Source organism: Schistocerca americana, chromosome X, assembly GCF_021461395.2.
Source record: "Schistocerca americana isolate TAMUIC-IGC-003095 chromosome X, iqSchAmer2.1, whole genome shotgun sequence".
In the NCBI taxonomy this organism is placed as follows: domain Eukaryota; kingdom Metazoa; phylum Arthropoda; class Insecta; order Orthoptera; family Acrididae; genus Schistocerca; species Schistocerca americana.
In genome coordinates, this window is record NC_060130.1 from 602,802,221 (window position 1) to 602,828,238 (window position 26,018).

The 26,018-nt window shown below is 39.7% G+C and overlaps 1 protein-coding gene across 1 annotated transcript in view; it reads left to right on the forward strand.

Moving 5' to 3' along the window:
- LOC124556683 (dimethyladenosine transferase 2, mitochondrial) overlaps window positions 1-26,018 on the forward strand; it is a 50,984-nt gene that overhangs the window by 9,508 nt on the left and 15,458 nt on the right. Inside the window, exons 2-5 of the mRNA XM_047130650.1 lie at window positions 862-1,022; window positions 1,283-1,430; window positions 15,021-15,160; window positions 19,959-20,114. Coding sequence (XP_046986606.1) covers window positions 862-1,022; window positions 1,283-1,430; window positions 15,021-15,160; window positions 19,959-20,114 — 605 coding nt within the window. The remainder of the gene's footprint in view (window positions 1-861; window positions 1,023-1,282; window positions 1,431-15,020; window positions 15,161-19,958; window positions 20,115-26,018) is intronic.

Below are 26,018 nucleotides of genomic sequence, written 5' to 3' on the forward strand. Positions count from 1 at the left end.
TTGTCTTGGATGTTCTCTTCAATTATTTGGATGAACATTGCTTTTGTTTCCTTTTAATATGACGCTACAAACACAATGCATCAGCAAGGGAGGACGACATGCAGTTTTAAATTCAAAACTCCATGTTGTCACAGTTGAAGTATTTATGGTGTTTTTATGTAAATAAATTGTTGATGAGTTCCTGAACTTGTTTCCCTATTTGAATACAGGAAAATAATTGCAGGACTAAGGTGTAAGCTCTAATTTCTCAGTCAGTCATTCTTTCTGCTCAACGTTTATGAAGGGAATGAGAGTATAGAATAATGTTATTGGTGCAGTGTACACCATACAATGGGCTTCAGGATTACACAGTTAGAAGTAGGTTCTATTGGACGACACACACAGAACTTCCTCTTTCATTACAGAAACAAATTTCTTTAACTAAACTCTCCTCGCAGATACTTTCCCCTTGCATTTTTCAATATGGTGTAGATGTAAACATTAGGCTTTGCTACCACACAGTTTGTTACTGCAGCTTTATTTGACTTTCACATTCATCGACTTCGTCAACTCACGACCAGATTGTCATCTTTCAACCTAATCAAGACCTCAGCCTGCACTACAGCTCAGTCTGTCACCACAACCAAAGGTTTCATGGAGGAGGTGGCAGGACATCCTATACATAGCTTTACCCTAATTGCAATTGAACAGCTGTAATTGTTGTTAGTTTTGTGGAAGAAAACACTGAAATGGTTGTTATTGAAAAAAATTGTTTCGTTCCCAACAAGTATAATTTTACAGTAAGCGATAGTGTAGCATAGTTACATAAACTGTACTGCATAATTTCTAAGTGAGCATACTATATAATGTACTTTCTTTCAGATGAGATAGTGACAGCCATTAACAAAGAAGTTGAAAGCTTAAACTCACCAATAATAGAAGCAAATCCAGGACTTGGACTTATAACTAAAAGATTGCTTAATTGTGGTGCACAAAACTTGCAGTTATATGAATCCAGTGCTGAGTTTAAAGCTCGTTTGCAGGTGAATTATATAGTCAACATTTTTGTACCAGTTCTCATAATTAGTGTATTACCTTCAAACCTAATTATGGGTTGTCATATATGAACTATAGTGAACCAACAGTACTATCATAGCAGATTTATTGAGGTAAATTTATTAGACATTATTACTTGTCACATATATTTGTCCTTTTGATTGATGTTGATACTGCTTGCACAGTATCTCTGTGAGAATACTGTTGTGTTAGACTCAGTTTAGTCACATTAATCCATCTTCTTTAGGCCATTGAAGAAGAAAACAGGAGTCGAGTAATACTTTACTCAGCAGATATTTTAGATCTTGCAAAGTTCAAATTTCAAGACAAAATGGACAGTGGTAGCAGAGTTGAAACTATTATAAAACGTGTCCCTGCAAGAAGTTGGAATGACGGTATGTAATTGTTGGGAGATAGCCGTAGAGCTTTATTTTACGGCTTCTAGAATTTTTGTATTTGTTTTCAGGAAATGCACCCAGTACAGTGTTAATATTACAAAAAATTGTTATAATTAACTTAGTTTTCTTCCTGCAGTACCTGTAAAGTACTGTGATACTGCGGGAAGAATGCTGACAGAGCGAAGTCAAACCAAGCCCCTGGAGTAGACAATGTTCCCTCAGAACTTCTGATATCTTTGGCAGAGCCAGCAATGACTAAACTATTCCAAGTGGTGTGCAAGATACATGAGACAAGAAATATCTTCATACTTCAATGCCAGTTCCAAAGAAAGTAGGTGCTGGCAGGTGTGAATCATACATTGTCTTGAAAGGAGGACAAGAAGAGAACAGAATCTTCTGAAATGTGCTGCTACAAGAATGCTGAAGATTAGATGGGCGGGTGACCTAACGAATGAAGTGGTACTGAATAGTATTGGGGAGAAAAGAAATTTGTGGTGTATTTTGACTAGAAGAAGGGATCAGTTGGTAAGAAATATTGTGAGGCACCAAGGCACCAAGGAATTATCAGTTTAGTATTGGATGGAAATGTGTGTGTGGGGGGGGGGGGGGGGGGAATTGCAGAGGAAGACCAAAGCAGCTTCAAATGAATGTATGTTACATTAGTTATTCAGAGAGGAAGAGGCTTGCACAGTATCAAGTAGCAGGGAGTGGTGGACTGAAGATACCACCATCACCACCACCATATAATCTGTTATAAAAGTCAACTCCTGACACTGACTATGGAGATTATTGAAAGCTGAAAATATCATTTAAAACTTGTACAGCTGGAAAACTTGAATAATTTTATCCAAGAATATTGATCTGGCAGGGCTCATGATAAGTTGGGATGCTAAAATTTGTTTTACATGCCTCTTAATTTACCTCCTTTCCTACACCGTGTGAGGTGGTGCAGTGGTTAGCACACTGGACTCGCATTTGGGAGGACAACGGTTCAATCCCGTCTCCGGCCATCCTCATTTAGGTTTTCCGTGATTTCCCTGAATCGCTTCAGGCAAATGCCGAGATGGTTCCTTTGAAAGGGCATGCGCTCCGTCTCTAATGACCTCGTTGTCGACGGGACGTTAAACACTAATGTCCTCCTCCTCCTCCTCCTTTCTTACACACAACTCCCATACTGTAACATATGGGCTTAATGTTACCACACATTATCAGGTCAAAAGCATTATGAACTTTAGTATGGGTTCTTTCCACCCTTCGCATGTGTGATGGCATGAACTCTGCTGAGGACATCTTCAATGAGGTGTCTGAATGTTTGTGGAGGAATGGCAGCCCATTCTTCTTCAAGTGCCAAAACCAGAGAAGGTTGTGATGTTGTACGCTGGGATCTAGGGGAAGCGTACTGTAACGACTAAATGACGATGGGTTGCAAAAATAATCATCTAAATATGAAAATTACCTATAAGTCTGGTAACTTAGGTAGAGACTTTTGGTGAAAGCCACTTATGTCAGTCCATTAAGAGAGCACATGCGGGGGGGGGGGGGGGGGGGGGGGGGGGGACCACTGATTTCGCACTCACTGTTTGCAAATTGGAGTTAAGAAGTGATGCAGTCACCTGTTATCTATAAGTAGAAAGCTCCAAATGATGTATATAGAGACCCTCAAACACCAAGCATGTGGAGTTCAGCAGAATTTGAGAGTCCCAGCCAATGACAACAGACTCGAATGAACAAGCCTACAGCAGATGCTATGTAAGTGAGCATCAGATTCAATTAACTTTGTGCAATCAGAAGGACTTGCAAAAGCTTGCCAGTACGTACATCTGGACTGGGGTTACTGTACATTTGTTTACGTGATCGCAACAAGCTGCTCACAGCAGTAAACAAGACTTGGCACCTTTGTAGCAATTATGGTAACCAAGATCAGGGACACTGACAGTAGAATCAGCAACATGTGTGTGCTAACCGCACCAAATTCCGATCTTACACTTGCACAAGATATCAACACAACACTGCTGCCTGATCGAGAAACGTGGTGAGTGGATCACAACACAGTGTGTAATTGAGGTCTACATCTGTGAAAAAGGATGAAAAAACACATAATCTGAATCTGGAAGGTAGTGAGGTCCCCACTCAGTACAGCCCTGCATTCACATGGAGAAACCAAGTGAGCAACACTCAGCCTTCACTCGCTACACATACAGAAGCTTGCAGCCAGTAGTTACACTATGCACCAATTTACGATGCTCACTCACTAAGTGTCAGGCAAGCGGTGTGGATTGTCCTACACCGACCTTCTGCCACTCACTCGTCTCACGATTAAATTGAGTGAGTAAACTAATACAATCCATTATAGTTGATAATGTTAATGGTACTGACCAGAAAGAAGTATTAAGTGTAAAGTTTAGTGGTAAATGTAGCGCATCGCACATGCTCACACTGTAAATTCACTGCCAGTATGCAAATGATTTCAAAAGCCTGGCACTGTGTAGTGGTAGATAAGCACATGATTTATTCACGGCTGTTAAGAAATGCTTACTCAGCTGCATTATCAGGCAAAGTAGCATCGGTCATCTTTGAAAATTGCCGCCAACATTTGTAAAGGGTATTTTCCATCTGTCTCTCACACTGCACCCATGTGCAGGCCATACAGGTGGGCTGTATGCCTGTCGAGCTCTTCTGCTCAGCATGTAGTCTTGACTGACACATTGATGTTAATCCTGAGAGCTTTTGGTGGAAATAAAGATGAACTTGGAGAGTTTGTGGACTAGTGTGACCTCGCATACAATCTAACACCAAGCCATAATGATAGTGTGGTATTAAAATTTGTTAAAACTGAAATTGTGGGCACAGCTCAAAGTAAACTACTCTTAAATTATTTAACAACAACTTGGGCAGATGTGAAAAATGGACTCTGGATTACCGTGTGTGTTTATTATTCTCTAGTTAACAGAAAAGAGCCAAAAGCATGGCCGAATGGCTGAGTCCTATTAATACATTGCAACATCAATTTCTAGAAGCTGTTGAGGGAGTGACGAGGGCATCAGATATTCCAGGTAGCCATACTCTAATTGGGGAAAATGCCATAAGCAGTGTTCGTACAAGGTATCAAAGATAGGATGATTAAAACAGGTGTGAGAGCAAGAGGAGAGAATTTAATGTTAGCACAAATAGTATATCTAGTATTAACAGAAGCAGCATCTATCATGTCTAGTAAAGAAAAGTTCATTGAATACAGTCACCTGAGAGACTACTGTTTTAGGTTAAGACAGGCAGCCACCATGCGAGGAACTGCACTATGGACAAACACATCAGGAAATGAGCAGAGAAACAGGCACCACTGCCGAAATGAATAGAGCAAATTCTGTGCAGAGGTCATTACAGATAAATTGTAAGCCTGCGACTGACGCGGTGTCATCGATGTGATCTTTGGTGGCATCTGTGGCCATGTGCTATGGCGAGACCTGTGATGTGTTATTTTTTAAATGAACACACCACCATTTGACTGTAGTGTGTTTATTTAATTACGACCCAGGTTTCGTTCTTTTATGCCATTTTGAAGTGATTGAGTTTATGTCATTAACATATATTGCAGGACATCAAACTCGAAATTGGCTATCAATTAAAAAATGCTACATGTAAAACCATCATCTAGTGAAAACATTATTTTACATCTGGCATTTTGTGGAGAGTGAATATTTTCCTTAATTTATGGCATAAAAAAGGCCAAAACCAGATTTGCAATTAAATAAATAACAATACAGTCAAATGGTGGTGTGTTCATTTAAAAATTATTGTATGACTATTACTCAGCAATGTCAAAAACTGTGATGTGTTGAGTTTATAAAGAACTAGGACATTTATCCCAACAGTGTAGTGTCAGTGCTAGGCTAACGAATATGAAGATTCAGAAACTAGGAAACGAGTATGCAATCACCCCATGTCACAAAGTTGTTTTCACTAGAGTGCAAGTGCAGGAGTGATGATGTAAATATAAGATGTGCTCATGGAAGTGTGGGAACGGCAAGTCCCATAGTAGATACTGCTACTCAGGTTAACGTAATAAAGGAATCATCACTGAAGAGTACAGTGGGCAGGAGCGCTGACAAAAGAATAAAACTTGGAGGAAAGAGGTAATAGACACTTGGAGCCTGAGGTTAACGCTGAAGACAGACGACGTTGGTGTGTGTGTGTGTGTGTGTGTGTGTGTGTCACAAGTGAGGATGTGTCAGATGTGTATGAAGGAATTTTAGGCAGACTTCTGCAAAAGTTCAAAGTAATCATAGATTTCACAATGAAGAAGATGCTGTGGGTCAAGGGCAGACCAGTACAATTACAGATGGAACTGGAAGCGAAATGGCGAATCTTACTTACTGGAAGAGAGCGACAGAAAAATGAGTGGTGTCCCATGGTATGGACATTAGGCAGCCGAGAGAAATGGCTCACAGTGGCAAGTGTATCAGTAGGAATCCAGGTAGAATCGGACAATAGAGCGAAGAAGAAGAGAGACTGCCAGAGCGAGGATTCACAAGAATTAAGAAGTGTAGGAAGAGACAGGACACAACACGTAAAGTAAAAATTGAACAAAGATGAGCAGCAGATGGAAAGAAAAGAGACCCTGTGTAATGGTATCCAAATAGGCCCATAAGAAAAAAAGATTTTAAAGATTACAGTGCAGAACACAGATCTGACCTAAGGAATAATGGATAACTAACAGTTGCAAACAGGAGTATATTTATCTGCAGCATTTGTAACTGTACAGAGAGACGATGCGTGAGGAATATTTTGAATACCACAGAAGAAGAAGTAATATTTGAATTTTACAAAGTGAAGACAGAAGCAGTACCTGACATGGGAGAAGGTGAGGAATGCCACACACGTAGTATAGTTACAGTAAACCAAGAGAGAAATTCATGAAGTAGCAAATTAAAGGAAGTGGTGTGAGTGAATTGCGTAAACAAAAAGAAAAGGACTTTCATTATGTAATTGTGTTTTGCATATCACGTTATATTTCACCTGTCTGGAGATAGATCAACGTACACGGAGATGGTGAAGCATGAAATTAAGTTGAAACCAAAGGTGGAAGGTAAAATGGAAAATGTCTGGTCATATCTACTACCAGAGATGCAGAAGGAAGCCATCTGAAACAAGATGGAGCAATATTAATAGAGGATATCATTACACCAAGCATAAATGGTTGGAATTTACCGTCACTAATGATTCAGAAGAAGATGGATGCGTCTTGGGTACAAAAGTAGAGAATAGTTGCAGATTACCAGAGATTACATGACATCTGTATTAGCTTTGTGATTTAAACCGACTGTCAGTGTGATAAAAGAGTATCCAAGAGACGCTACCACAAAGCAATTAAATAGCTTTCTAGTGATCGTGTCATTTTATCGTTGTTTTATCAAGGACTTCAGTCGGATAGTGAAACTTGTGTGAATTACTGAGGAAAGGAGCGAACTAGGAGTGGTTGACTCAGCAGATCGCAGCTTTCCAAAAATTAAAGGAGGAAATAACTAGCCCCTGATCTTACAGTATCCTGATCTTGCAAAGCAGTTCGTAATTACAATGGATGCTAGAAGCAGTCAGTCAGTGCTTTACTGAGTCAAGGAGAATAAGGACAGGATCCAGCTGTCACCTTTGAATCCAGAATGTTAGACTGTGCCAAGAGAGGGTATAGTATGACCAAGTGAGAGCTCTTAGCCATTGTGTTGGCTGTGAAACACAACCGACCTTATGTACACAGAAGAAAATTCGTTGTATGTACTGATCACATACCCTTGAAATGGTTGGCACGTATAAGTGGTCAGTCTTGAAGATTAATGAAATGCAGGCTTAAACTGACAGAATACAACTTTGAGATAATATGCAAAAAGGGATCAAAAAACATAGTTGCAGGTGGATTGTCACAGATACCAGAAGACCCAGTTATAGTCATCAGGAATGTGGAAGAGACTGATGAGGAAGAGCAAGATGACCAGCAGCCAGTGATTAGTGAAGAGGAGAAGCGAGCTATTCTGAAGCAATTTCACAATTCACCGGTTGTTGGACATCAAAAAACCAGCCACCCATATGACCATATTAAAAGGTATAAATAATGAAGAGGTATGAAGAAAGGCATAGAAGAGTACATTCGAAGTTTTGAGAGTTGTCAGAACAACAAGATTACGCAGAATAAGGTGAAGATGCCGTTAGTGCTGATGGAAATACCCAACCAGGTTTTTGCTTGTTGTGATATCAGTATAGTTGGATTGCTTCAGATAACAGAGAGAAGTAATAGATTCATCCTAACATTTCAGGATACACTCACAAAATTGATTGTAGCAGAGCCCATAGCTCAATAGGAAGTTGACGCAATAATTAAAGTCTTAATGCAAACAATAATTTGTGATTATGGGATACTGTCAGTACTATTGAGTGACCAACGATCAGACTTCCTAAGTGACACCTTAAAGAGGGTTTATCATGTACTGAGAATCCGAAAGATCTAATATTTTGTGCGTACTATCTGCAAACAACTGGAGCACTTGAAAAGATGCATCAAACATCTACACCATTATGTGTGAACGAAATGCAACATTCCCGGGAACTTACAGTGGGGTGTGGCCAAAATACAATACAACTATGAGGATTACTTAACAGAGCTAAAGTAAAAGATGCTCTGCATACATAAGATAGCAAGGAGATTTAATAAGGAATGTAAGGAGAAGAATAATGAGTATTATGGTCACACTCGAAACCGCGAGGAATTCAAGTCAGTAAACAAGGTATTATTACATGATGGAAACGTGAAAAGATGGCATCAAAGAAGTTAACAATCCCATGGAGGGGACCTTTTCGTGTTGTAAGGTCTCATGGAACAAATGTTGTACTTCAGTTAACAAATAAGACTTTCGTAACATTACATGTGAACACATTCGAGCAGTTTATATAACATTAGAAATATGAGGCTGTGATAAAGTCGAGTCCATTTCTTCTGCAAGATAAAAGAGAAAGAATAAACAAAATTCCATCTTAAAACTCATTTAATAGGGTCTTCGGTATAGAAGTTCTACAGGTGTAGGTGAGGGAGAAGTAATCAGCACTTGGAGACAAGCCAAACACGTGTCACTTTGCCTCTATTAACCTAACCGTGGCAACAGTAGCAAACAGGAAGAGAGGACATAGATGGAATATGTCAGTGAGAAATATAAACTTTAGACATCTGGAATTTTTTTTTTTATTTATTTATTTTTATTTACTCATCAAGTTCCGTAGGACCAAATGGAGAAGCAAATCTCCAAGGTCATGGAATGTGTCAGTACATGAACTTACAACATAAAAGTAATAACACATAAAAATAAATGTTCATGAACCTGAAAAAAAGTCTGTCCATAAGTTTAAGTAAACGCTATCAGCAATACAATAAGAATCAGCTTAATTTTTCAAGGAACTCCTCGACAGAATAGAAGGAGTGACCCATGAGGAAACTCTTCAATTTCCATTTGAAAGCGCGTGAATTACTGCTAAGATTTTTGAATTCAAGTGGCAGCTTATTGAAAATGGATGCAGCAGTATACTGCACACTTTTTTGCGCAAGAGAGTTAAGGAAGTCCGATCCAAATGGAGGTTTGATTTCTGCCAAGTATTAACCAAGTGAAAGCTGCTTATTCTTGGGAATAAACTAATATTGCTAACAAGAAACGACAATAAGGAATATACATATTGAGAGGCCGATGTCTAAATACCCAGACTCGTGAACAGAGTTCGACAAGAGGTTCGTGAACTCACACCACTTACTGCCCGAACCGCCTGTTTCTGAGCCAAAAATATTCTCCTAGAATGGGAAGAGTTACCTTAAAACATAATACCATACGACATAAGTGAATGAAAATAAGCAAAGTAGACTAATTTACTTGTCGAAGTATCACTCACTTTTGATACCATTCGAATAGTAAAATTGGCAGTATTAAGTCTTTGAACAAGATCCTGAACATGGGCTTTCCACAACAGCTTACTATCTATCTGAAAACCTAGAAATTTGAACGGTTCAGTTTCACTAATCATATGCCCGTTCTGTGAGATTAAAACGTCAGGTTTTGTTGAATTGTGTGTTAGAAACTGTAAAAGCTGAATCTTACTGTGATTTAACATTAGTTTATTTTCTACAAGCCATGAACTGAGGTCATGTACTGCACTATTTGAAATCGAGTCAATGTTGCACACAACATCAGTAGGAGGTGAACCAAATGTGAGCTACTCCCCTTATTCCGTAATGGTCCAACTTCTGGAGCAATATTGTGAGATCAACACAGTCAAGTGCCTTAGTTAAATCAAAAAATACGCCAAGCGTTCGAAACTTTTTGTTTAGCCCATCTAGTACCTCAGAGAGAAAAGAGAATATAGCATTTTCAGTTGTTAAACGACTTCTAAAGCCAAACTGTACATTTGATAGCAAATCGTGTATGAATAATGATTATGTGTAAAAAGAAAAGAAAAGAAGAAAAAGAAGGGGGGGGGGGGGGAGAGAGAGAGAGAGAGAGAGAGAGAGAGAGAGAGAGAGAGAGAGAGAGAGAGGAACTCACATATATACACACCGTGAAGCTTTTGTTACAAAGAAGTGTAATATTAGTGCCTAACATTTGAAGACAAATCTTCCCCCAATAAGGGAGATGTAATGACCGAATTATGAGGAGGTTGCCATCTGTAAGTCTTGTAACTTAGATCAAAATACAGTGCAAGCCACTTTCATCAATCCATTAAGAGGTCACATGCATTGGGAAACTTCTGGTTTCATGCTCGCTGACTGCGAATTGGAGGTAAAAAGTGGTGCAATCATGTATCATCTATAAGCAAACAGTCCCAAATGCCATATAGGCCTATAGAGGTTCTGGAACACCAATCAAGACAAGAACTCAACAGAGTTTGAGAGTTCGTTGGAACAGCAGCAGCCTTGGATGAACAAACCTATAGCAGATACTATGTAAGTGAGCATGAAACTCTGTTAACTTCATGATCTCAGGACGACTTGCACAAGCTTCGAACCTCTAGAGTAGGGTTACTGGTTTCCGTCGTACGTTTGGCCATTGTGACAAGTACTCGAACGTAAGGGTTTGATTAGAACAGTAGAATCTGACACTTCCATGGATCATGGTCTGTAGTGTCATACATGACTGCATCTTAACAAAGTTAAAGGCCAGGGTGGCCATTTGTTCTAGTGAGCATCATCTGTGTTCTTGTAAACCAGTGTCTGTGCTCTTCTGCATGTTCATTGCTAATGCATTGAAAAAAACATCCAAGCCTTTCCGTACTGTTTCCAACCACAGAGACCAGAAAAATCTCGCTTGACCCCGTCATTATTTCATTCCTGTTCACAGCCACTCATGTAGCGAGAAACAGATGACCTCAACATCCCACTTTACCTCTGATCTGAGTGTGAGCTTTTAAGTATGTATGTCGCATCACATGTCGGGGTGCAACACTACGTTCTAACTCATTTCAAAGGTAAAACTTTAGTGAGGTGACTGGCTACAGCTGTTAAGTATTTTGAAAAAAGCACATTTGTAGCATCAGCTGGACAATTTTATATTTATTCTCAACTGGTTTCAGTTATAAAAACAGTCTTCACAGGAGAAAAAGTGTATACATCTGTGTATCGAAAATACATTTTTGTCAGATAGGACATCCATTGATGTATACTGTATTTCTCCTGTGAAGATGGTTTTATAACTGAAGCTGATAGAGAACAAAAATAAAATTGTACAGATTATGGCATGAATATGTTTAAAAAAAATCCCAAAAGTATTTCATTGGGTTCAGGCTGGGACTCTGGGCAGGCCAGTCCATTTCAGGAATGTTATCATCTACAAACCATTGCCTCACAGTTGCTGCTTTATGGCAGAGTGCATTGTCGTGCTGATACAATCAATCATTGTCTTGGAACTGTTCCTCTGCTCTACGCAGTATACAATGCCGTAAAATGTGTTCATACCCTTCCCCACTAAGCATTTTCTTACACGCAATAAGTAGAGTACACGCTAAGCACAAAAAATACCCTTATACTGCAACATCACCTAGTCTGTACTTCACTGTTTGCACTACACATGATGGCAGGTAACAGTGTCCAGGTACTCACCAAACCCTTCCAGCAGATTGCTCATTTCGTCATCCACTGTCCATTGGTCTCTCTCTTTACATCACCTCAAGTGTCACCTAGCATAGATAGCAAAAGATGGCTTATGAGGAGCTGCTCAACCAATGCACCCCATTCTTTTTAACGCTCTATGCACAAACATTGTGCTGTCGACTGCTGGTAGCACATTGGAATTCACGGGTAATTCCTTCTGCTGCTTTCATATGATTTTTTACAACTACCCTCTGCAATTCTTGTCGGTCCCTAGCCCGAAGTAAATGAGGTCTACCTGAGATAGTTTTAGCTGTGGTTGTTTTGGGCAGCTTTAGAATAGTTGAAATGCCCTTCATGTATTTGTTATTGAGGTGACATCCGATGACTAGGCCACATTCAAAGTTACTGAGCTCTCCTGACCAACCCATTCTGCTGTTCCTACTTCTCTACTGACAACACAATACTTCCCGCCTCCTTTTATGCTGATGGGTCCACTGTGGTGTCACCGCCAGACACCACACTTGCTAGGAGGTAGCCTTTTAAATCGGCCGCGGTCCGCTAGTATACGACGGACCCGCGTGTCGCCACTGTCAGTAATTGCAGACCGAGCGCCGCCACACGACAGGTCTAGAGAGACGTACTGGCACTCACCCTAGTTGTACAGCCGACGTTCATAGCTACAGTTCACTGACAACTACGCTCTCATTTGCCGAGACGATAGTTAGCATAGCCTTCAGCTACAATTGCTACAACCTAGCAAGGCGCCATAATCCTTTGCTATATATATTGTGGTTATAACATGTATCATCAAGAGCGATGTTCTACAAATGTGGATTAAAGTTAAGTATTCCAGCAGCTACGTACTTTTCTTTATAGCATTCATTATGTATCCTGTTTCAGACCTCACGCTAGCCTGCGTGAGTTTAAGCGCGTGCCTTTCGGTTACCCGTCACTGGGGATTGGCTGTCTTGCCAGTCCACAACATCCACCTCCCATGACATCCAGTGGGTTGGTTACTCCCCCAAATCAATCAATCAACCAACCAACTAACCAACATCTAGTGGCCAATTTCGCATTATAGGTGTCAGGATATTTTTATAAGATAGTGTATTTGCATATGAGAAAGCTTACAAACATTACTGTCTAAAGATTTCAGCAATATTCCAATAAGCTTTTATTTTTTAATAATTTCATTGTTAGTAGATTTATGATACCAGTGTTGCTCTCTTACTTCTGCTGCTTGTTGTCTTGGTCCACTTACGAGTAGCACTCGATGTGACGACCACTGATATCAACACAGATACAGTATCACTGTACCATATTCTGATGCACACAACCACCAATACCTGGTCCTCCAGCAACCGCTGCAACTGTAACCCACAGCAGTAGGCCTATCTTGGATGCCACAAGGGTCTCCTTAATCAAGGATTTCATGTGACCCCACAGTTAGTAGTCTAGTGGGTTCAAGTCAGAAGAAGATGCGGGCCAAGCAGTTGGGCTTGTGCTGGAACTACATTTTGACACACATGCAGTGGCATGTCTTCCAAGAGCCTATGCAGCATGCCATCCAAGAATCACAGGTACGAAGCCCCCCCCCCCCTCCCCTCCCCTCCCCCTGACATGTGGTAGAAGAAGGTATGGCCCAGTCACACATCCATTCAACAACCCTGCCCAAATGTTCAGACCATATCGTTCCTAAAACCCATGGGGGCACATAGTGAGGGGGTTTTCATCAAACACATGTGGCTGTTGTGGGAACTGAGAACACTTTTCCTGGTGAACTTTGCTTTATCCATGAAAAGGATCCACCATGGGAAGCCGGGCTTTCCACATAATTGTGCAAGAACCACCTGCAGAAGTGGGCTTGTGAACTAAAATCCTGTGGCTGCATTGTCTGTACCTTCTGGGGCTTGTACAGGTGTATCTGCTGCTCATGCAGAACACACCAGACAGTTTGGTGATCCACAATCAGTCTGCCTCCTGTGTTTCTGATACTCATCGTTGCATCCACTTCCACTGCATGGAGTACAACCTCTTCAAACGTGGGTGTGCAGCACCTCCATGGAGCACCACATGTGGTGAATACCTGTCTCCGAGGGCTGCTGGTGCACCGTAGCAAAGAGCGAGAGCAGAAGTGTCTGGTGGTGTGGAAAACACTATGCATATAACTGATGGGCAGCCCTCCCATCCCACTGTGCTTCAGCACACAGTAGTAGTATATCGGTGTATTCCACAAACATCTAGTTCACAGTGGTCAACAGCAACACACTAAAAATGAAATGTACACACAGTTTGCATTCTGTTGTGTAGTGGATGATTACTACTTTAAAGCAGTGCAGTACGAACAAAGACCACAAGCACAACAGCAGGTATGAACCTCTCTGGGCAGATCACAAACTCAACTGAATAGCATGTAAACAAATGTTTAGTGGGCATGGGACATCAGGTCATCAGTGAATGACATATGAAATACCCTAGCCAGTGGTGCCAAAAAAGTGGGAGATTTGAGCATATGTTGTGGTGTTTTGTGTGTAGTGGGGAAAATGGAATGTTCCTGGACATGTGTTTCTACACTGAACTTAACTGTCTTGGTCTGCACTACAAGTCCTCAATGTCTGTAAAGCGAATTTAGTTACACCCTCTATATCACATTACCTTTGTTTACTCATTTGTCATATTGTTGTAACTGTATTTCATTGATACCCTTGCACTCTACTTCATTCTGTATTGAAGCTGATGTTGCCTATTTTATGTCTAGCTGTTCTCTGCACTAATTATGTTACTTTATTCCTTTCTTCAATTATTATTTGTCTGTGTACAATACTTAGTGGATATCACCTTTAATGTGAATGATACACACTGCCCTTGCCTCTGTTTATATTCATATGTTTGTACACATTGTGTATGTTAATCCTTTTATTTGTCTGAAGAAACATATCATTGTGAAATGATCCTAGGGTGATTATATTACTAATTCAAATACTAATAGTTTGGACAGTAACTAAGTTAGATTCCACAAAAGAAACTACTCCAGTGATTTCTTGATTTTTTTTTTCTGGAAATTTGAAACTCCGTAGTATGCTCTAAATGTGACTATGAATTGTAGTCCTCCTAAGTTGAATTACAGTTTTATAATAGTGGTCTTTTTCATTTAGTGCATCATTTCCTATCATTTCACTATATGAACAAATATTCCTAGTCGAGAAATTGATTTATTTTTTTGATGTAGTACATCTTAAAAACTCTTGGGTCACTGAGCAGACAGAAAGATAGTGTTAAGTATAAAAATAAAAACATACTTACAGGTTTACTGAGTTTCATAATGCATTTTCAGTTAATTTGTGCTTCATATCAAAAAATATTTTGTATATATGTTGTGATGCTTTTGGTTTTAATTTTATATGTTTAAGGTTTATTGAAACATATTTTTGTATCATATAATCCTATCACCTGATCTTAAAATATCATTTTCATTTCAGACATAGCATTCAGAGTGGTCGGTGTGCTGCCATCATTTGGTTTCTTGAAGTACCTAATGCTGAGTCACATACTGCAGAGTGGTCTCATGCTGCAAGGTCGGCCGGAGCTTTATGTCGTCATTAGTCCAACCCTCTACCATGTAGGCATGTTATATTTGTTTCAGAATGCTTGTAACGTAAATTTGCCAGCGTGTAATTTTGTAGCAGATAGTAGGATCCTATGAAGTTACTGCAGCCAAACAGGGTGTCCCACGAGGAATGGTCAGTATTCAGGGGTATGACAGGAACAATCATTTGAAGCAAAAAAGTCTAGTAAACGTGGGCTCTAAAATGCGTACCTTAAGAGCTATGAGCTCTACTTCATCTTCACTACTGTGAAATACATCTCTTTCACTGAACAAGTGCTCATAGCTCTCAAGATATGCATTTATAGCACGTTTACTAGATATCTTTGCTTCAAATGACTGTTACTGTCACCCTGAATATCGACCATTCCTCCTTAGACCCCCTGTAAAGTGATTATGTGGCTTTTTTTTCCGTTTCACGTTTTCTTACAACAGTGATCTTCCTTGACTCAGTAGCTTTGTTTGTACTGTTACTTAAGCGATCTTTCTACAGCCTGTGCACTCTTTTTAATTAACCTAAACACTGTTTCTACTAATTACATGCATATCTCAAAGAACAGACACTGTTGACAATCTACAGCTGTACGAAAATTCCAAAATTAATTCGCTGACTGCAAATTCCTTGATGGCTGTGTTTGGTATAGAACTACTACCCAACAGTGACATATGAATATTTGTACCGCCAGATAAGTGGGAAATCCAGGTTTGAGTCCTGGTTTGGTACAAATTTTCATGTGTTACCATTTAGTGGTAGATCTGTACCTAATGTCAAGGAAATTGTAATCAGCAAATTAATTTCAGAATAACTGATTGTACTGTTTTTTTAATGTACTGGAGTCACTGCAAGAGGCATATCAGCACATTTGTGGACAACGAGTCACCACCGGGTGTCCTTAGTGAGTGCAGTAATGAAGTATAAAACAGTTTTTTTATATTATAAATTATATGGAGCAAATTGTGCATAAATCAGAGAACATTGTATAATAGTGACAAACACAATGAGGCAATGCAGTTGTTGAGACAATGACTTCATATTTAGGGTGGTGATGTTTGCTCTGTCCAATCATTCTCATTTAGATTTCCTGTGGTTTTTCTAAATCATTTGTGGCACATGCTGGGATGGTTCCTTCATCAAGACCACAGCTGACCACCTATCCTATCCTCATAAAAAACATACTTGTATATTATGTATGTATACATTTTGAGTTATTTATTTTCATTGTTTTATTATGACAAATCTTATATCATTGTGGATAAATAAATGTTTCTAAATAAATTAAATCTGTTAGTGAGTGTAACGAATTTACAAATGTGGGTGAAGACAACATGTATCACAGTCAATTGAAAGGATTACATAACAATAATGGAAATTCCTGGACAGAGCTACACGCAAAATATGGGAAAGGCAACCACTCACCTATAGCGGATGTGTTAGTACACTGGACTTAAATTCTGAAGGATGGCGGTTCAATTCTCCATTTGGCCATCCAGATGTAGGTTTTCTGTGATTTTCCTACATTATTCCAGGTGAATGGTGGGATGGTTCCTTTGAAAAGGTCACGGCTGATTTCTTTCCCCATCCTTTCATAACCCCAGCTCATACTCCATTTGTTACGACCTCACTGATGATGGGACGTTAAACTGTTAATCTTTCTTCCTTCCTTCCCTCATCTGATGAAAATTTAGGTGTCCCAAGATTATACGTTAGTATAGGTTCAAGAAAAATTAATTAATATTGCAGTGTGTAGAATTTTGTTATGGAATTAATCAAAATATGAATTTGTGTGTCGACCAGATGAAAGTGTATCCTCATTGGTTGACTATCTTGTGCATCTCAGAAATAGCTTTGCATAATTGTGGTTGAACACAATCAAACCATGCTTAAGAATTGACTTTCTTTTCTTCAGTTTAATTGCATCAGGTCCATTTAATTTTTTTCTCTGCTCAAGAGTATAATGGTTGTCCCATGTTTCTCCATAGTTCCGAATTGACAGCAGAAATCTATTCGGTGACATATAAATCACAAAGAAACAGTACTTCAAACTGTCTAATTTTGGCTATTCCTTATCAAAGGTTTGCATTAGCAATGTATGTCATGCAAAGGTCTACACCACCTTTAATATGTTGTCTAAGATATGCTACATGCTGCTAAACAGTTTCCTACTTTGTAAATTATTTGCTGGTAGTCAGTTGATGGTCTTCCATACTCACATTGCAGATATTCCAGTCACTTAAGATGTGCTTTCCTTAACTGCAGGTCCAATGCATACTTCATCAGTTGATCAGATCAAATACATTCATTAATTCAGAAGGGAATTGTGGTGTTACCGCCAGACACCACACTTGCTAGGTGGTAGCCTTTAAATCGGCCGCGGTCCGGTAGTATACGTCGGACCCGTGTGTCGCCACTATCAGTGATGGCAGACCGAGCGCCGCCACACGGCAGGTCTAGAGAGATGTCCTAGCACTCGCCCCAGTTGTACAGCCGACTTTGCTAGCGATGGTTCACTGCCTGCTTACGTTCTCATTTGCCGAGATGATAGTTTAGCATAGCCTTCAGCTACGTCATTTGCTACGACCTAGCAAGGCGCCATTATCAGTTACTATTGATATTGTGAATCATGTACCATCAAAACCGACGTTCATCACTAATGGATTAAAGTTGAGTATTCCACCAGCTACGTACATTTTTCTAAGTTCTAATTTCCTTGTCCTGTTCCAGACCTCACGCCAGCCTGCATGAGCTAAAACGCGTGCATTTCAGTCTCCTCTAGTAACACGGTGTTGGCTCTCCTGCCAACCACAACAGGAATGATCTTGTTTGAGAAACTTGTTTGCTTTATCCACCTTGTCTGTGATTTGAAAAGTCATCATTTTTCTCCAGTAGCTAATTACCGTCACTGAAAGACTAGCTTGAAATTCTTATCACATTCAAATTAATATTTCATTATATTAAAAGGCAAATTTCTGTTCAAAAATATCTTAAATTCACTAAGAGACAGACAGTTCGGATAATATTTGACTACATCAAAATAAATTATGAAAGTGCTCTTAGTTTCTGCAACCGTGGCTCCTTTTTCCTTGGGAGAAAAAAGGAAATACCAGTAATTAGAGGGGGGGGGGGGGGGGAGCATGGCACTAAGCACATAGCTTAATGGCATATCTTACATAGCCTATAACCAGATAAATAGTACCACTTGTGATTGCAAGGCAGACTATTCAGTTCCTGTATTGTCAGGTTAATTGTTTCCTTTCAGGGGAAGGATAAAGGCAATTTCATTTTTAACTGCATGAGAATCGGTAAAAGTTTGTCTTTTGCAGTAAAATGGTTACCACTAGAATGTGAAGTTGTAAATTGTGTACTCCATTACTATCAATCATAATGATACTTTAAAAGATGAGGATGGATTACAAAGCATGGGTTAAATGAAAATGTAGTTGTGATGTTTCAGTTTTTACTATTTCTTATTCATTTCCAAACTGCAAAATTTGCACAAAATGGTGATGCAGTAATCTTGATTATTAGTCTGTTACATAGTTCTACATACACTGATCAGCCATAACATTATAACCACGGACCTACTATCTATATAAACCCACCCAGACAATAGTAGCATCACCTGGCAAGGAATGACTACTAGTCAGACACACACATTGTGCATGTAGTAACAGTGAGTGTGGTGTGTGTCTATAGAATGGGGAAGCCGTGTGATCTATCTGAGTTTGACCAAGATCAGATTGTGATGGCCCAGAGTCTCAGCACGATCATGTCAGAAAGTGCACGACTTGTCAGGTGTTCAAGGAGGGCTGTGGTTAGATTCTTCAGCACATGTCAAAACCAAGGTGGAATCACATGCAGCCATCATGGGGTTGGGCAACAACCCCTCATTACAGATGTCAGACATCATAGGCTGGGTGGACTGGAGAAACAGGGCAGGCGGCAAACTGTGGCAGAGCTAACATCAGGCGTTAATGCTGGGCAGAATACACTTGTGTGTGAACACACAGTGTACCAAAAGCTTGTAACGATGGGCCCCCGCAGCCGATGACCCACGCATGTGCTAGTGTTAACACCATGACATCGACAACTATGACTGAAATGGGCACATGACGATCAGCACCGGATGTTATCACAGTGACAGAGCATTGCACGGTCTGGTGAATTCCAATACCGCCTTCATCATGTCGATGGGAGGGTGCAAATCTGTTGTCTTCCAGTGGAACAGCTCCTTTGCACCTGTGCTATGGGATGCAGACAAGCTGACAGTGGCTCAATTGTCCTCTGGGGAACAATCATGTGGGCATCCGTAGGTCCAATGGAGCTCGTGCAAGGCACCATGATGGCCAAGGAATATCATACACCGGTTGCAGACCATGTACACCCCCACGATCATGTTTCTCAACGGCAGTGGCATTTTTCAGCAAAATAATGTGCCATGTCACGGGCCAGTAGTGTGATGGAGTGGTTCAAGGAACACAGTGATGTTCCAATTGATGTGCTGGCCCCACAACTTGTCAGATCTGAACTCAAACAAACACATCTGGGATGTTCAGAGTTCATTGCTCCCCTTCCCGAGAATTTATGGGAATTAGGTGACTTGTTTGTGCAGATATGGTGCAAGCTCCATCCAGTTGCCTACCAAGGCCTCATTGCTTCCACGCAATGATGCGTCGTCACTGTTATCCATGCCAAATGTGGACGTAATGGCTATCAGGTAGGTGGTCATAATGTTCTGGCTGATCAGTGTATGCTCATCTCATATGTTGCTAGATTTTATTTGTCAAAGTAAATTTTATCTGCTTATTGTTGTAGCACCTCACATGTAACAGCAAAGCAAGTTATCGATATTATCGTTCTACAACTGTTATCTTTCAACTCATCTTTGAAGCAATGCTGTTATCAAAGGTGCCACGAAAAGCCTTTTTCCCGTGGATAACTAGGAATATGGGGAAGAAGAAGTTGGATGAGGTGAGTTCAGTGATACTAATACTGAATAGGATTAGAACCTTTCCTTTCAGATTGCATATTATTTTGTACCACGAGTGGCTTGGGACTTCATTTGCAGAATCATGATAATCATTGTTTCAGACTGATGTTCATATGCATGTATGGTACAATGGATGTGATGCCATTGGCCCCAGCACAGACAGGTGAAATTTGTACACTGGCAGAGTCATTTCTTGTGATATATATTGGGTTTGTTGACCCTCCTGTTAATGTCAGTTGATTGTCACATGAAGGACTGCACGTTTTCGTGGACAATACATTCCAACAGATCTAGTGATTATTCTGGTTGAATAATGGACTTAGTGGTGGAGCAAATAATGTTCACACTGTATTGGGTGCGCATCCCATATAAGTTTGAATAATAACTCGGTCACCTGATTGCCCTATAATTTGATTTGATGGGGAAACATGTTTGTATCCAACATCATTTTCATTAAAATTAAGAGATGATGTCAGCAGTTAATGTAATACTAGGTCTCAATACTTATCTTAAGAATCCCATACAGTTTGTTCCACCTTTGAACTGAAGAAGTCCACTACAGCAATACTTATCAGCACCATAAATTATCATACTAGTGTAGTGTGTCAGTTTACCACAACACACTTGCAGAGTCAGTGTATCATGAGTAATGTTCTGACAATCTTTTGTATAAGAGTTTTTGAATAGCAACTAAACAGTTACCATTACATTGTTTACCACATTTGTTAATTTTCTGTTTACAATTACATTGTGTCCTATACTTCTCAAGACATTTTACAGTATGCCACAAAGGATAAAGGATAATTGGTATAACACTATAATTTCCTCCCCTCCCCTCACCCTTCCTCACCCCCTTCAACCATGGCCAGTTCACAAGATACTTGTGGTAGAAGTAATATGTTGCTTGATTCTTCTGTGGAAGTATAATCTCAGAATTTTAACAATACATTTCTCTGTGATGCTCAATACCTCCTAAGTAGGGTCTGCTATTGGAGTTGGAGAGGATCTCCATCTTGCTCTCCTGATTAGTAAACAAACCAGTGACAATACTTGATATTCTTCTCTGTTTCTTCTGTTAATCCTATCTAGTAAGTGTTCCAGATTGAGAAGCAGTCATAAAGCATCGGACATACAGGGATAATGTAAGCTATCTCCTTCATGGATGAATTACAACTTTTTAGACTACTTCCAGTAATCTCAGTTTGGCATCTCCCTTTCCTAAAGCTAATTTTCTGTGGTTGTTCGGATCTTTCTTTCTATTTATGTGCAATAATTTCCATTTGTTTACACCGGAAGTTAACTGTAATTCATAGGTGTTTATAATTCTATAGGTGTTTTTGCATTACCTACAATTTTATGGCATTTTGATTTTCTTACATACAGTAACAGCATCCACAAAGAACCTCATGGAGATTCCAGCATTATTTACCAGGTCATTGTTATGTATTTTGAAAAGTAAAATCATATAGCATTCCCTGGGAGGTACACCCAAAGTTACTTTGACAAGTTCTGTTGAGTGCAATGTGCTAATTTCTACATTCCCATATTTGTTTGGCTTCCTAATAGGGAAATATAAAAATATATTAAGATACCTATTTCGAACAGATTGTAACGATGATATATATTTTAAAACCAGTATGTGTTCCTGTGACTAACACAGCACTTCAGTGTGAACATCCTTTCATGGTAATAGCAATGCTGTTATGTTGTTAGTTCTGTATTAGATAATTGATAATTTTATAAACTTACAAGGGAATGGTCAGACTTGTCATGTCGAAACCTGTGTTGCTTTTTTTACCACTGTGAGTTAACATTGCAAGAAGTCTGTGTGCAGAATTTTAGCTGCTGACATGACCTGGGAGCCTGTAAACAATTTTATGAAGTAAGACATTATTGTCACATGGTTTCTGTGCTTACAACTGCCTCTTGGGCAACCCTGAACTCTCTCACTACGTTATACCAATGCCATCTAGTGACAAGGTGGCGTTAGCTATGCGCCGCTCTCTTGCCACAGCAGTGAGAGAGCTGATTCCCCCAGTGAAAGCGATCATATGATAATTAAACATTCGTTGACAAATGTGGCTGATATGTTATCTACAACATTCTTTCCAAATAGCTATGAAATAGACACAAGTAAAAATATGATTTAGAACACATCCAAATTTTATTTCTTGTAATTACCGCAAAAATGCGAAATATTGATACAATATTCAAAACATAGGTTTTTTGTCCACTAAGAACATACAAGCAAAGACGACATATGACAGCCCTGCGAATAACAGACGTTGTTAAATGTCCATAGACAAAACTGGGCTGGTGTTAGGAATGAATCAGGCCTAGTATCAGTATATTTCGAGGAGTGCCACGCATATTTAATCAAATTCTGAAACCGTGGGGACGAAAATTGATAGTGTGCTACTGATTGCAGCTTGAGAATATTGTTACGGTGATAGACAGGAAATTGTAGTGATCTGCACACAATGATTTTCTCTGTTAGTTTTCTGTAAAATGCCCTCCACTGACGGAAAAATTATCTGTCTAAAGGTTGAATTACGTTCATCATGCCGGATGGAATCTGAACTATCTCTACTTTTTTGTCAGGTTGGGCTCAAAATACAGCTTTTAATGAATCAGACCTTTTATGAACTGACCACGAATCTAGAAGGAGAAGAGATTTGTACCCGCAGAACGCAAGAAAAGCATGACGCATGAAAAGTGTAACGTTTTCATTTCCCATTTTTCCAGTCTTCGATGCGTCTACCACAAATCGTTTGCGTAGAACATTGTTCTTTTGACACGTGGTCCAAAACGTCCAGTTGGTTCTTGAAGACACACATATAGTTTAGGCAGCAATGAACCATCCAGGCTAATTATGGGCATTATAGTGTATGAATGGGTGAGTGCAGTCGTGGACTGCGCAATCGCCTCAATATGTTTTTCCCCCTTGAATGACAGTGTTCTTTTCGCACGCATTTCTTTTTGAAAACCTGACTGATCTGAATTGTACACGTACGATTCACTAAAACTAGCGATCTTATTTTTTGCATTCGTAAGAAAAGCTTCTATCATTTCAATTTTTGTCACTTCATTTTCCGACCTGTTTCTCGATACAAATTTTGTTATTTTTCTTGCCACAATTTTATGTGATCTTTTGAAGCGACTAATCCAACTTTGAGAAGCTGTAAATACTTTAGCTCCTATCACGTTGGCAATCTCTAACGCCCAATCACGCAAAGTTGTATCGCTGATACTAAATGACTTTTGTCTGGCATCGGTAAATAGCTCAAAAAGTCGCGCATTAATCTCCGTCGCAATTTCCAGTCGACTCTTAACGTCCTCCAGCGACTACCTTATTCCATCTATACAATTCACGTTCAGAACGGACAAAGCGATACTTATTTTGAACAGTACGACTTTCATTCAACCAATACGTCACCGCTTTTTCTTTGTCTGATAAGGTAATTGTAGTTGCTGGTGTTACTTTTGGAGATAATTGATGATGGTACGTGGCACTATCACTCGAAGATTCTTCATGAGTGCAACTTTCGTCGGTGGCTTCGCCATCTGTAGATTCACAGTCTGCAATATCGAGTGTTTCAGTTGTTTCTAGCCACATGTCTGCGCCATTTACATGCTCGTCTAGAAGTTTAACAACCGTGTCGCACAACACATAGTCTTCACGCGTGTTTTCTGTTGATTGCTTCATTTGGCGTCTGTGGTATATCCCCATTGCAAGCAGCAAAACATTTACAGGGTTTGCCATCACCTGTGAGGGGAGATTGAATGTTCACCGTAAAGTGGCTTACGGAGTATAGATGAACATGTACAGAACATCTTTCACATCTCTAACCAGTTTCAGGACGGTATGTTTCGAAATACGTACCAGAAATTAAAAGGACGTGCATGCCACAGAAACGAATATTCGTTTCTCCTTTCCACCAAAACCGTGCAGCGATATTCCTCTTTAGTGAATGCTGCAATATGACAGCCGCACTTCCCAACCATACGCACAACGCTCGCGACTCGCCATTTCCAGGGGTGGCCAGTCGTCACTACAAGCGCCAAGCAGGAAACACAACCATTGTCATGATTTTTTTTAGGTGACTTCCAGTTCATGTCAGCAGCTACAATTTTGCATACGGATCCTTTGCACAGTTAAATAACAGTGCTAAAAAAAGCAATACATGTTTCGGCATGACAAGTCTGACCATTCCCTTGTTAGATATGAATTACGTAACTGCTGTCATTAAGTTTTATCTATGAACACCAAAACCGGTGTATAATTCATGAAACAACGTAATGATTCAAATAGACCTCAGTTTATCATGGTTGTATCATGACAGTAGGAGTGAATAATTATTTTTAATCAGTATAGTCACCAGCTGTGTTCTAGATTTTTGCAGTACATTGAAAGATATGTGAACTTTGTTGAAACTGTATAATACAGACAGACTTGGATTTTCATCACTCCCTCCCATCAGAAATAAAATCACGTTCATTGTTTTTTATCATGCAAACTGTTAAGAGGGCAAGAACCTGTTTACTATTTGTATCTCTCTGAAACTCGTCTGTGTTTACCTTTTATAAATAACTTAAAGGTAACAATGTACCAAATAGATGACGTGTTGAGTAGTTGATAGCCACATAAACAAGATTGAAGCTTTCAGACAAATCCTTGCTCAGAGCTGGGATGTTGTCAACAATATCAAAAACAGTGTGAGTTGCTGTCACATTGTGCAGTATCTTCTTATATTACCCTACCATGCCTTCCCTGCAAGTGATAGACTTTACTATTTCCTTACACAGTTTAAGTGATGTGCTGCAGTGGTAAGACAGTGTACTACATTTCAGGAGGACCACCATTCAAATCAAAATCTGGTCATCCAGGTAAAGGTTTCCCATAGGTTCCCTAAATGCAGGCAAATGCCAGATTGTTCGTTTGAATAAGATGTTGCCAGATTTCTCCACCATTCTTCCCCAACTTGGGCTTGAATGACTTGTCTGAAGACATTGTTGTTGAAGGGAGGTCAAACACTAATCTTTTCATCCTTCATAGTTGGAGGGAATTTTGCAACATTATTTTTGAGTTTCTGTATATTTGAACAGTGCATATTGTGTGTGGAACAAATTGTGTTTCATGTGGTTATTCAATTGAATTATGGCAAAAATAAACATAAGACATATATTTATTGGTAGAATAGTAAGGAAAAATTCAATAGGCATTCAGTAAATAATGGAACAATATTTTTTATGAAAGCTGGTTGGTTTTATTCAGGATTCCAATACACCATATTATTCCCCACTATTTCTTCTATGAAAACTCTGTTTTTCAGTGTAATCTCTGTGCAATGCAATAGCCTTACATCACCTTACTGGCAGAGCCTGTTGCCTGCTTGGTACCATTCTACTGACTGACATCGGACCCAAAATCTTGCTGCATCAATAACCTCCCCATCATCCATGTACTGCTTCCTGCGGGGTGCATCCTTGATTGGGACAAACAGATGGAAGTTGGAAGATGTGAGATCCAGGCTGTAGGGAGTATGACAAAGAACAGTCCAATGAAGTTTTGTGAGCTCCTCTCAGGTGCACAGACTTGTGTGAAGCCTTGCATTGTCACAGAGAAGAGGTTCATTTGAATTTTTGTGGTGACAAACATGCTGAAGGCATTTCTTCAATTTCCTGAGGGCAGCACAATACACTTCAGAGTTGATCATTGCACAATAAGGGAGGACATCAAACAGAATAACCCCTTCAGAGTCCCAAAAGACCACCACCATGACTTCGCTGGCTGAGGGTGCAACTTTGAACTTTTTCTTTGGAGGAGAAGTGGTGAGGTGCCACTCCATGGATTGCTGTTTTGTTTCCAGTTTGATGTGATGAAC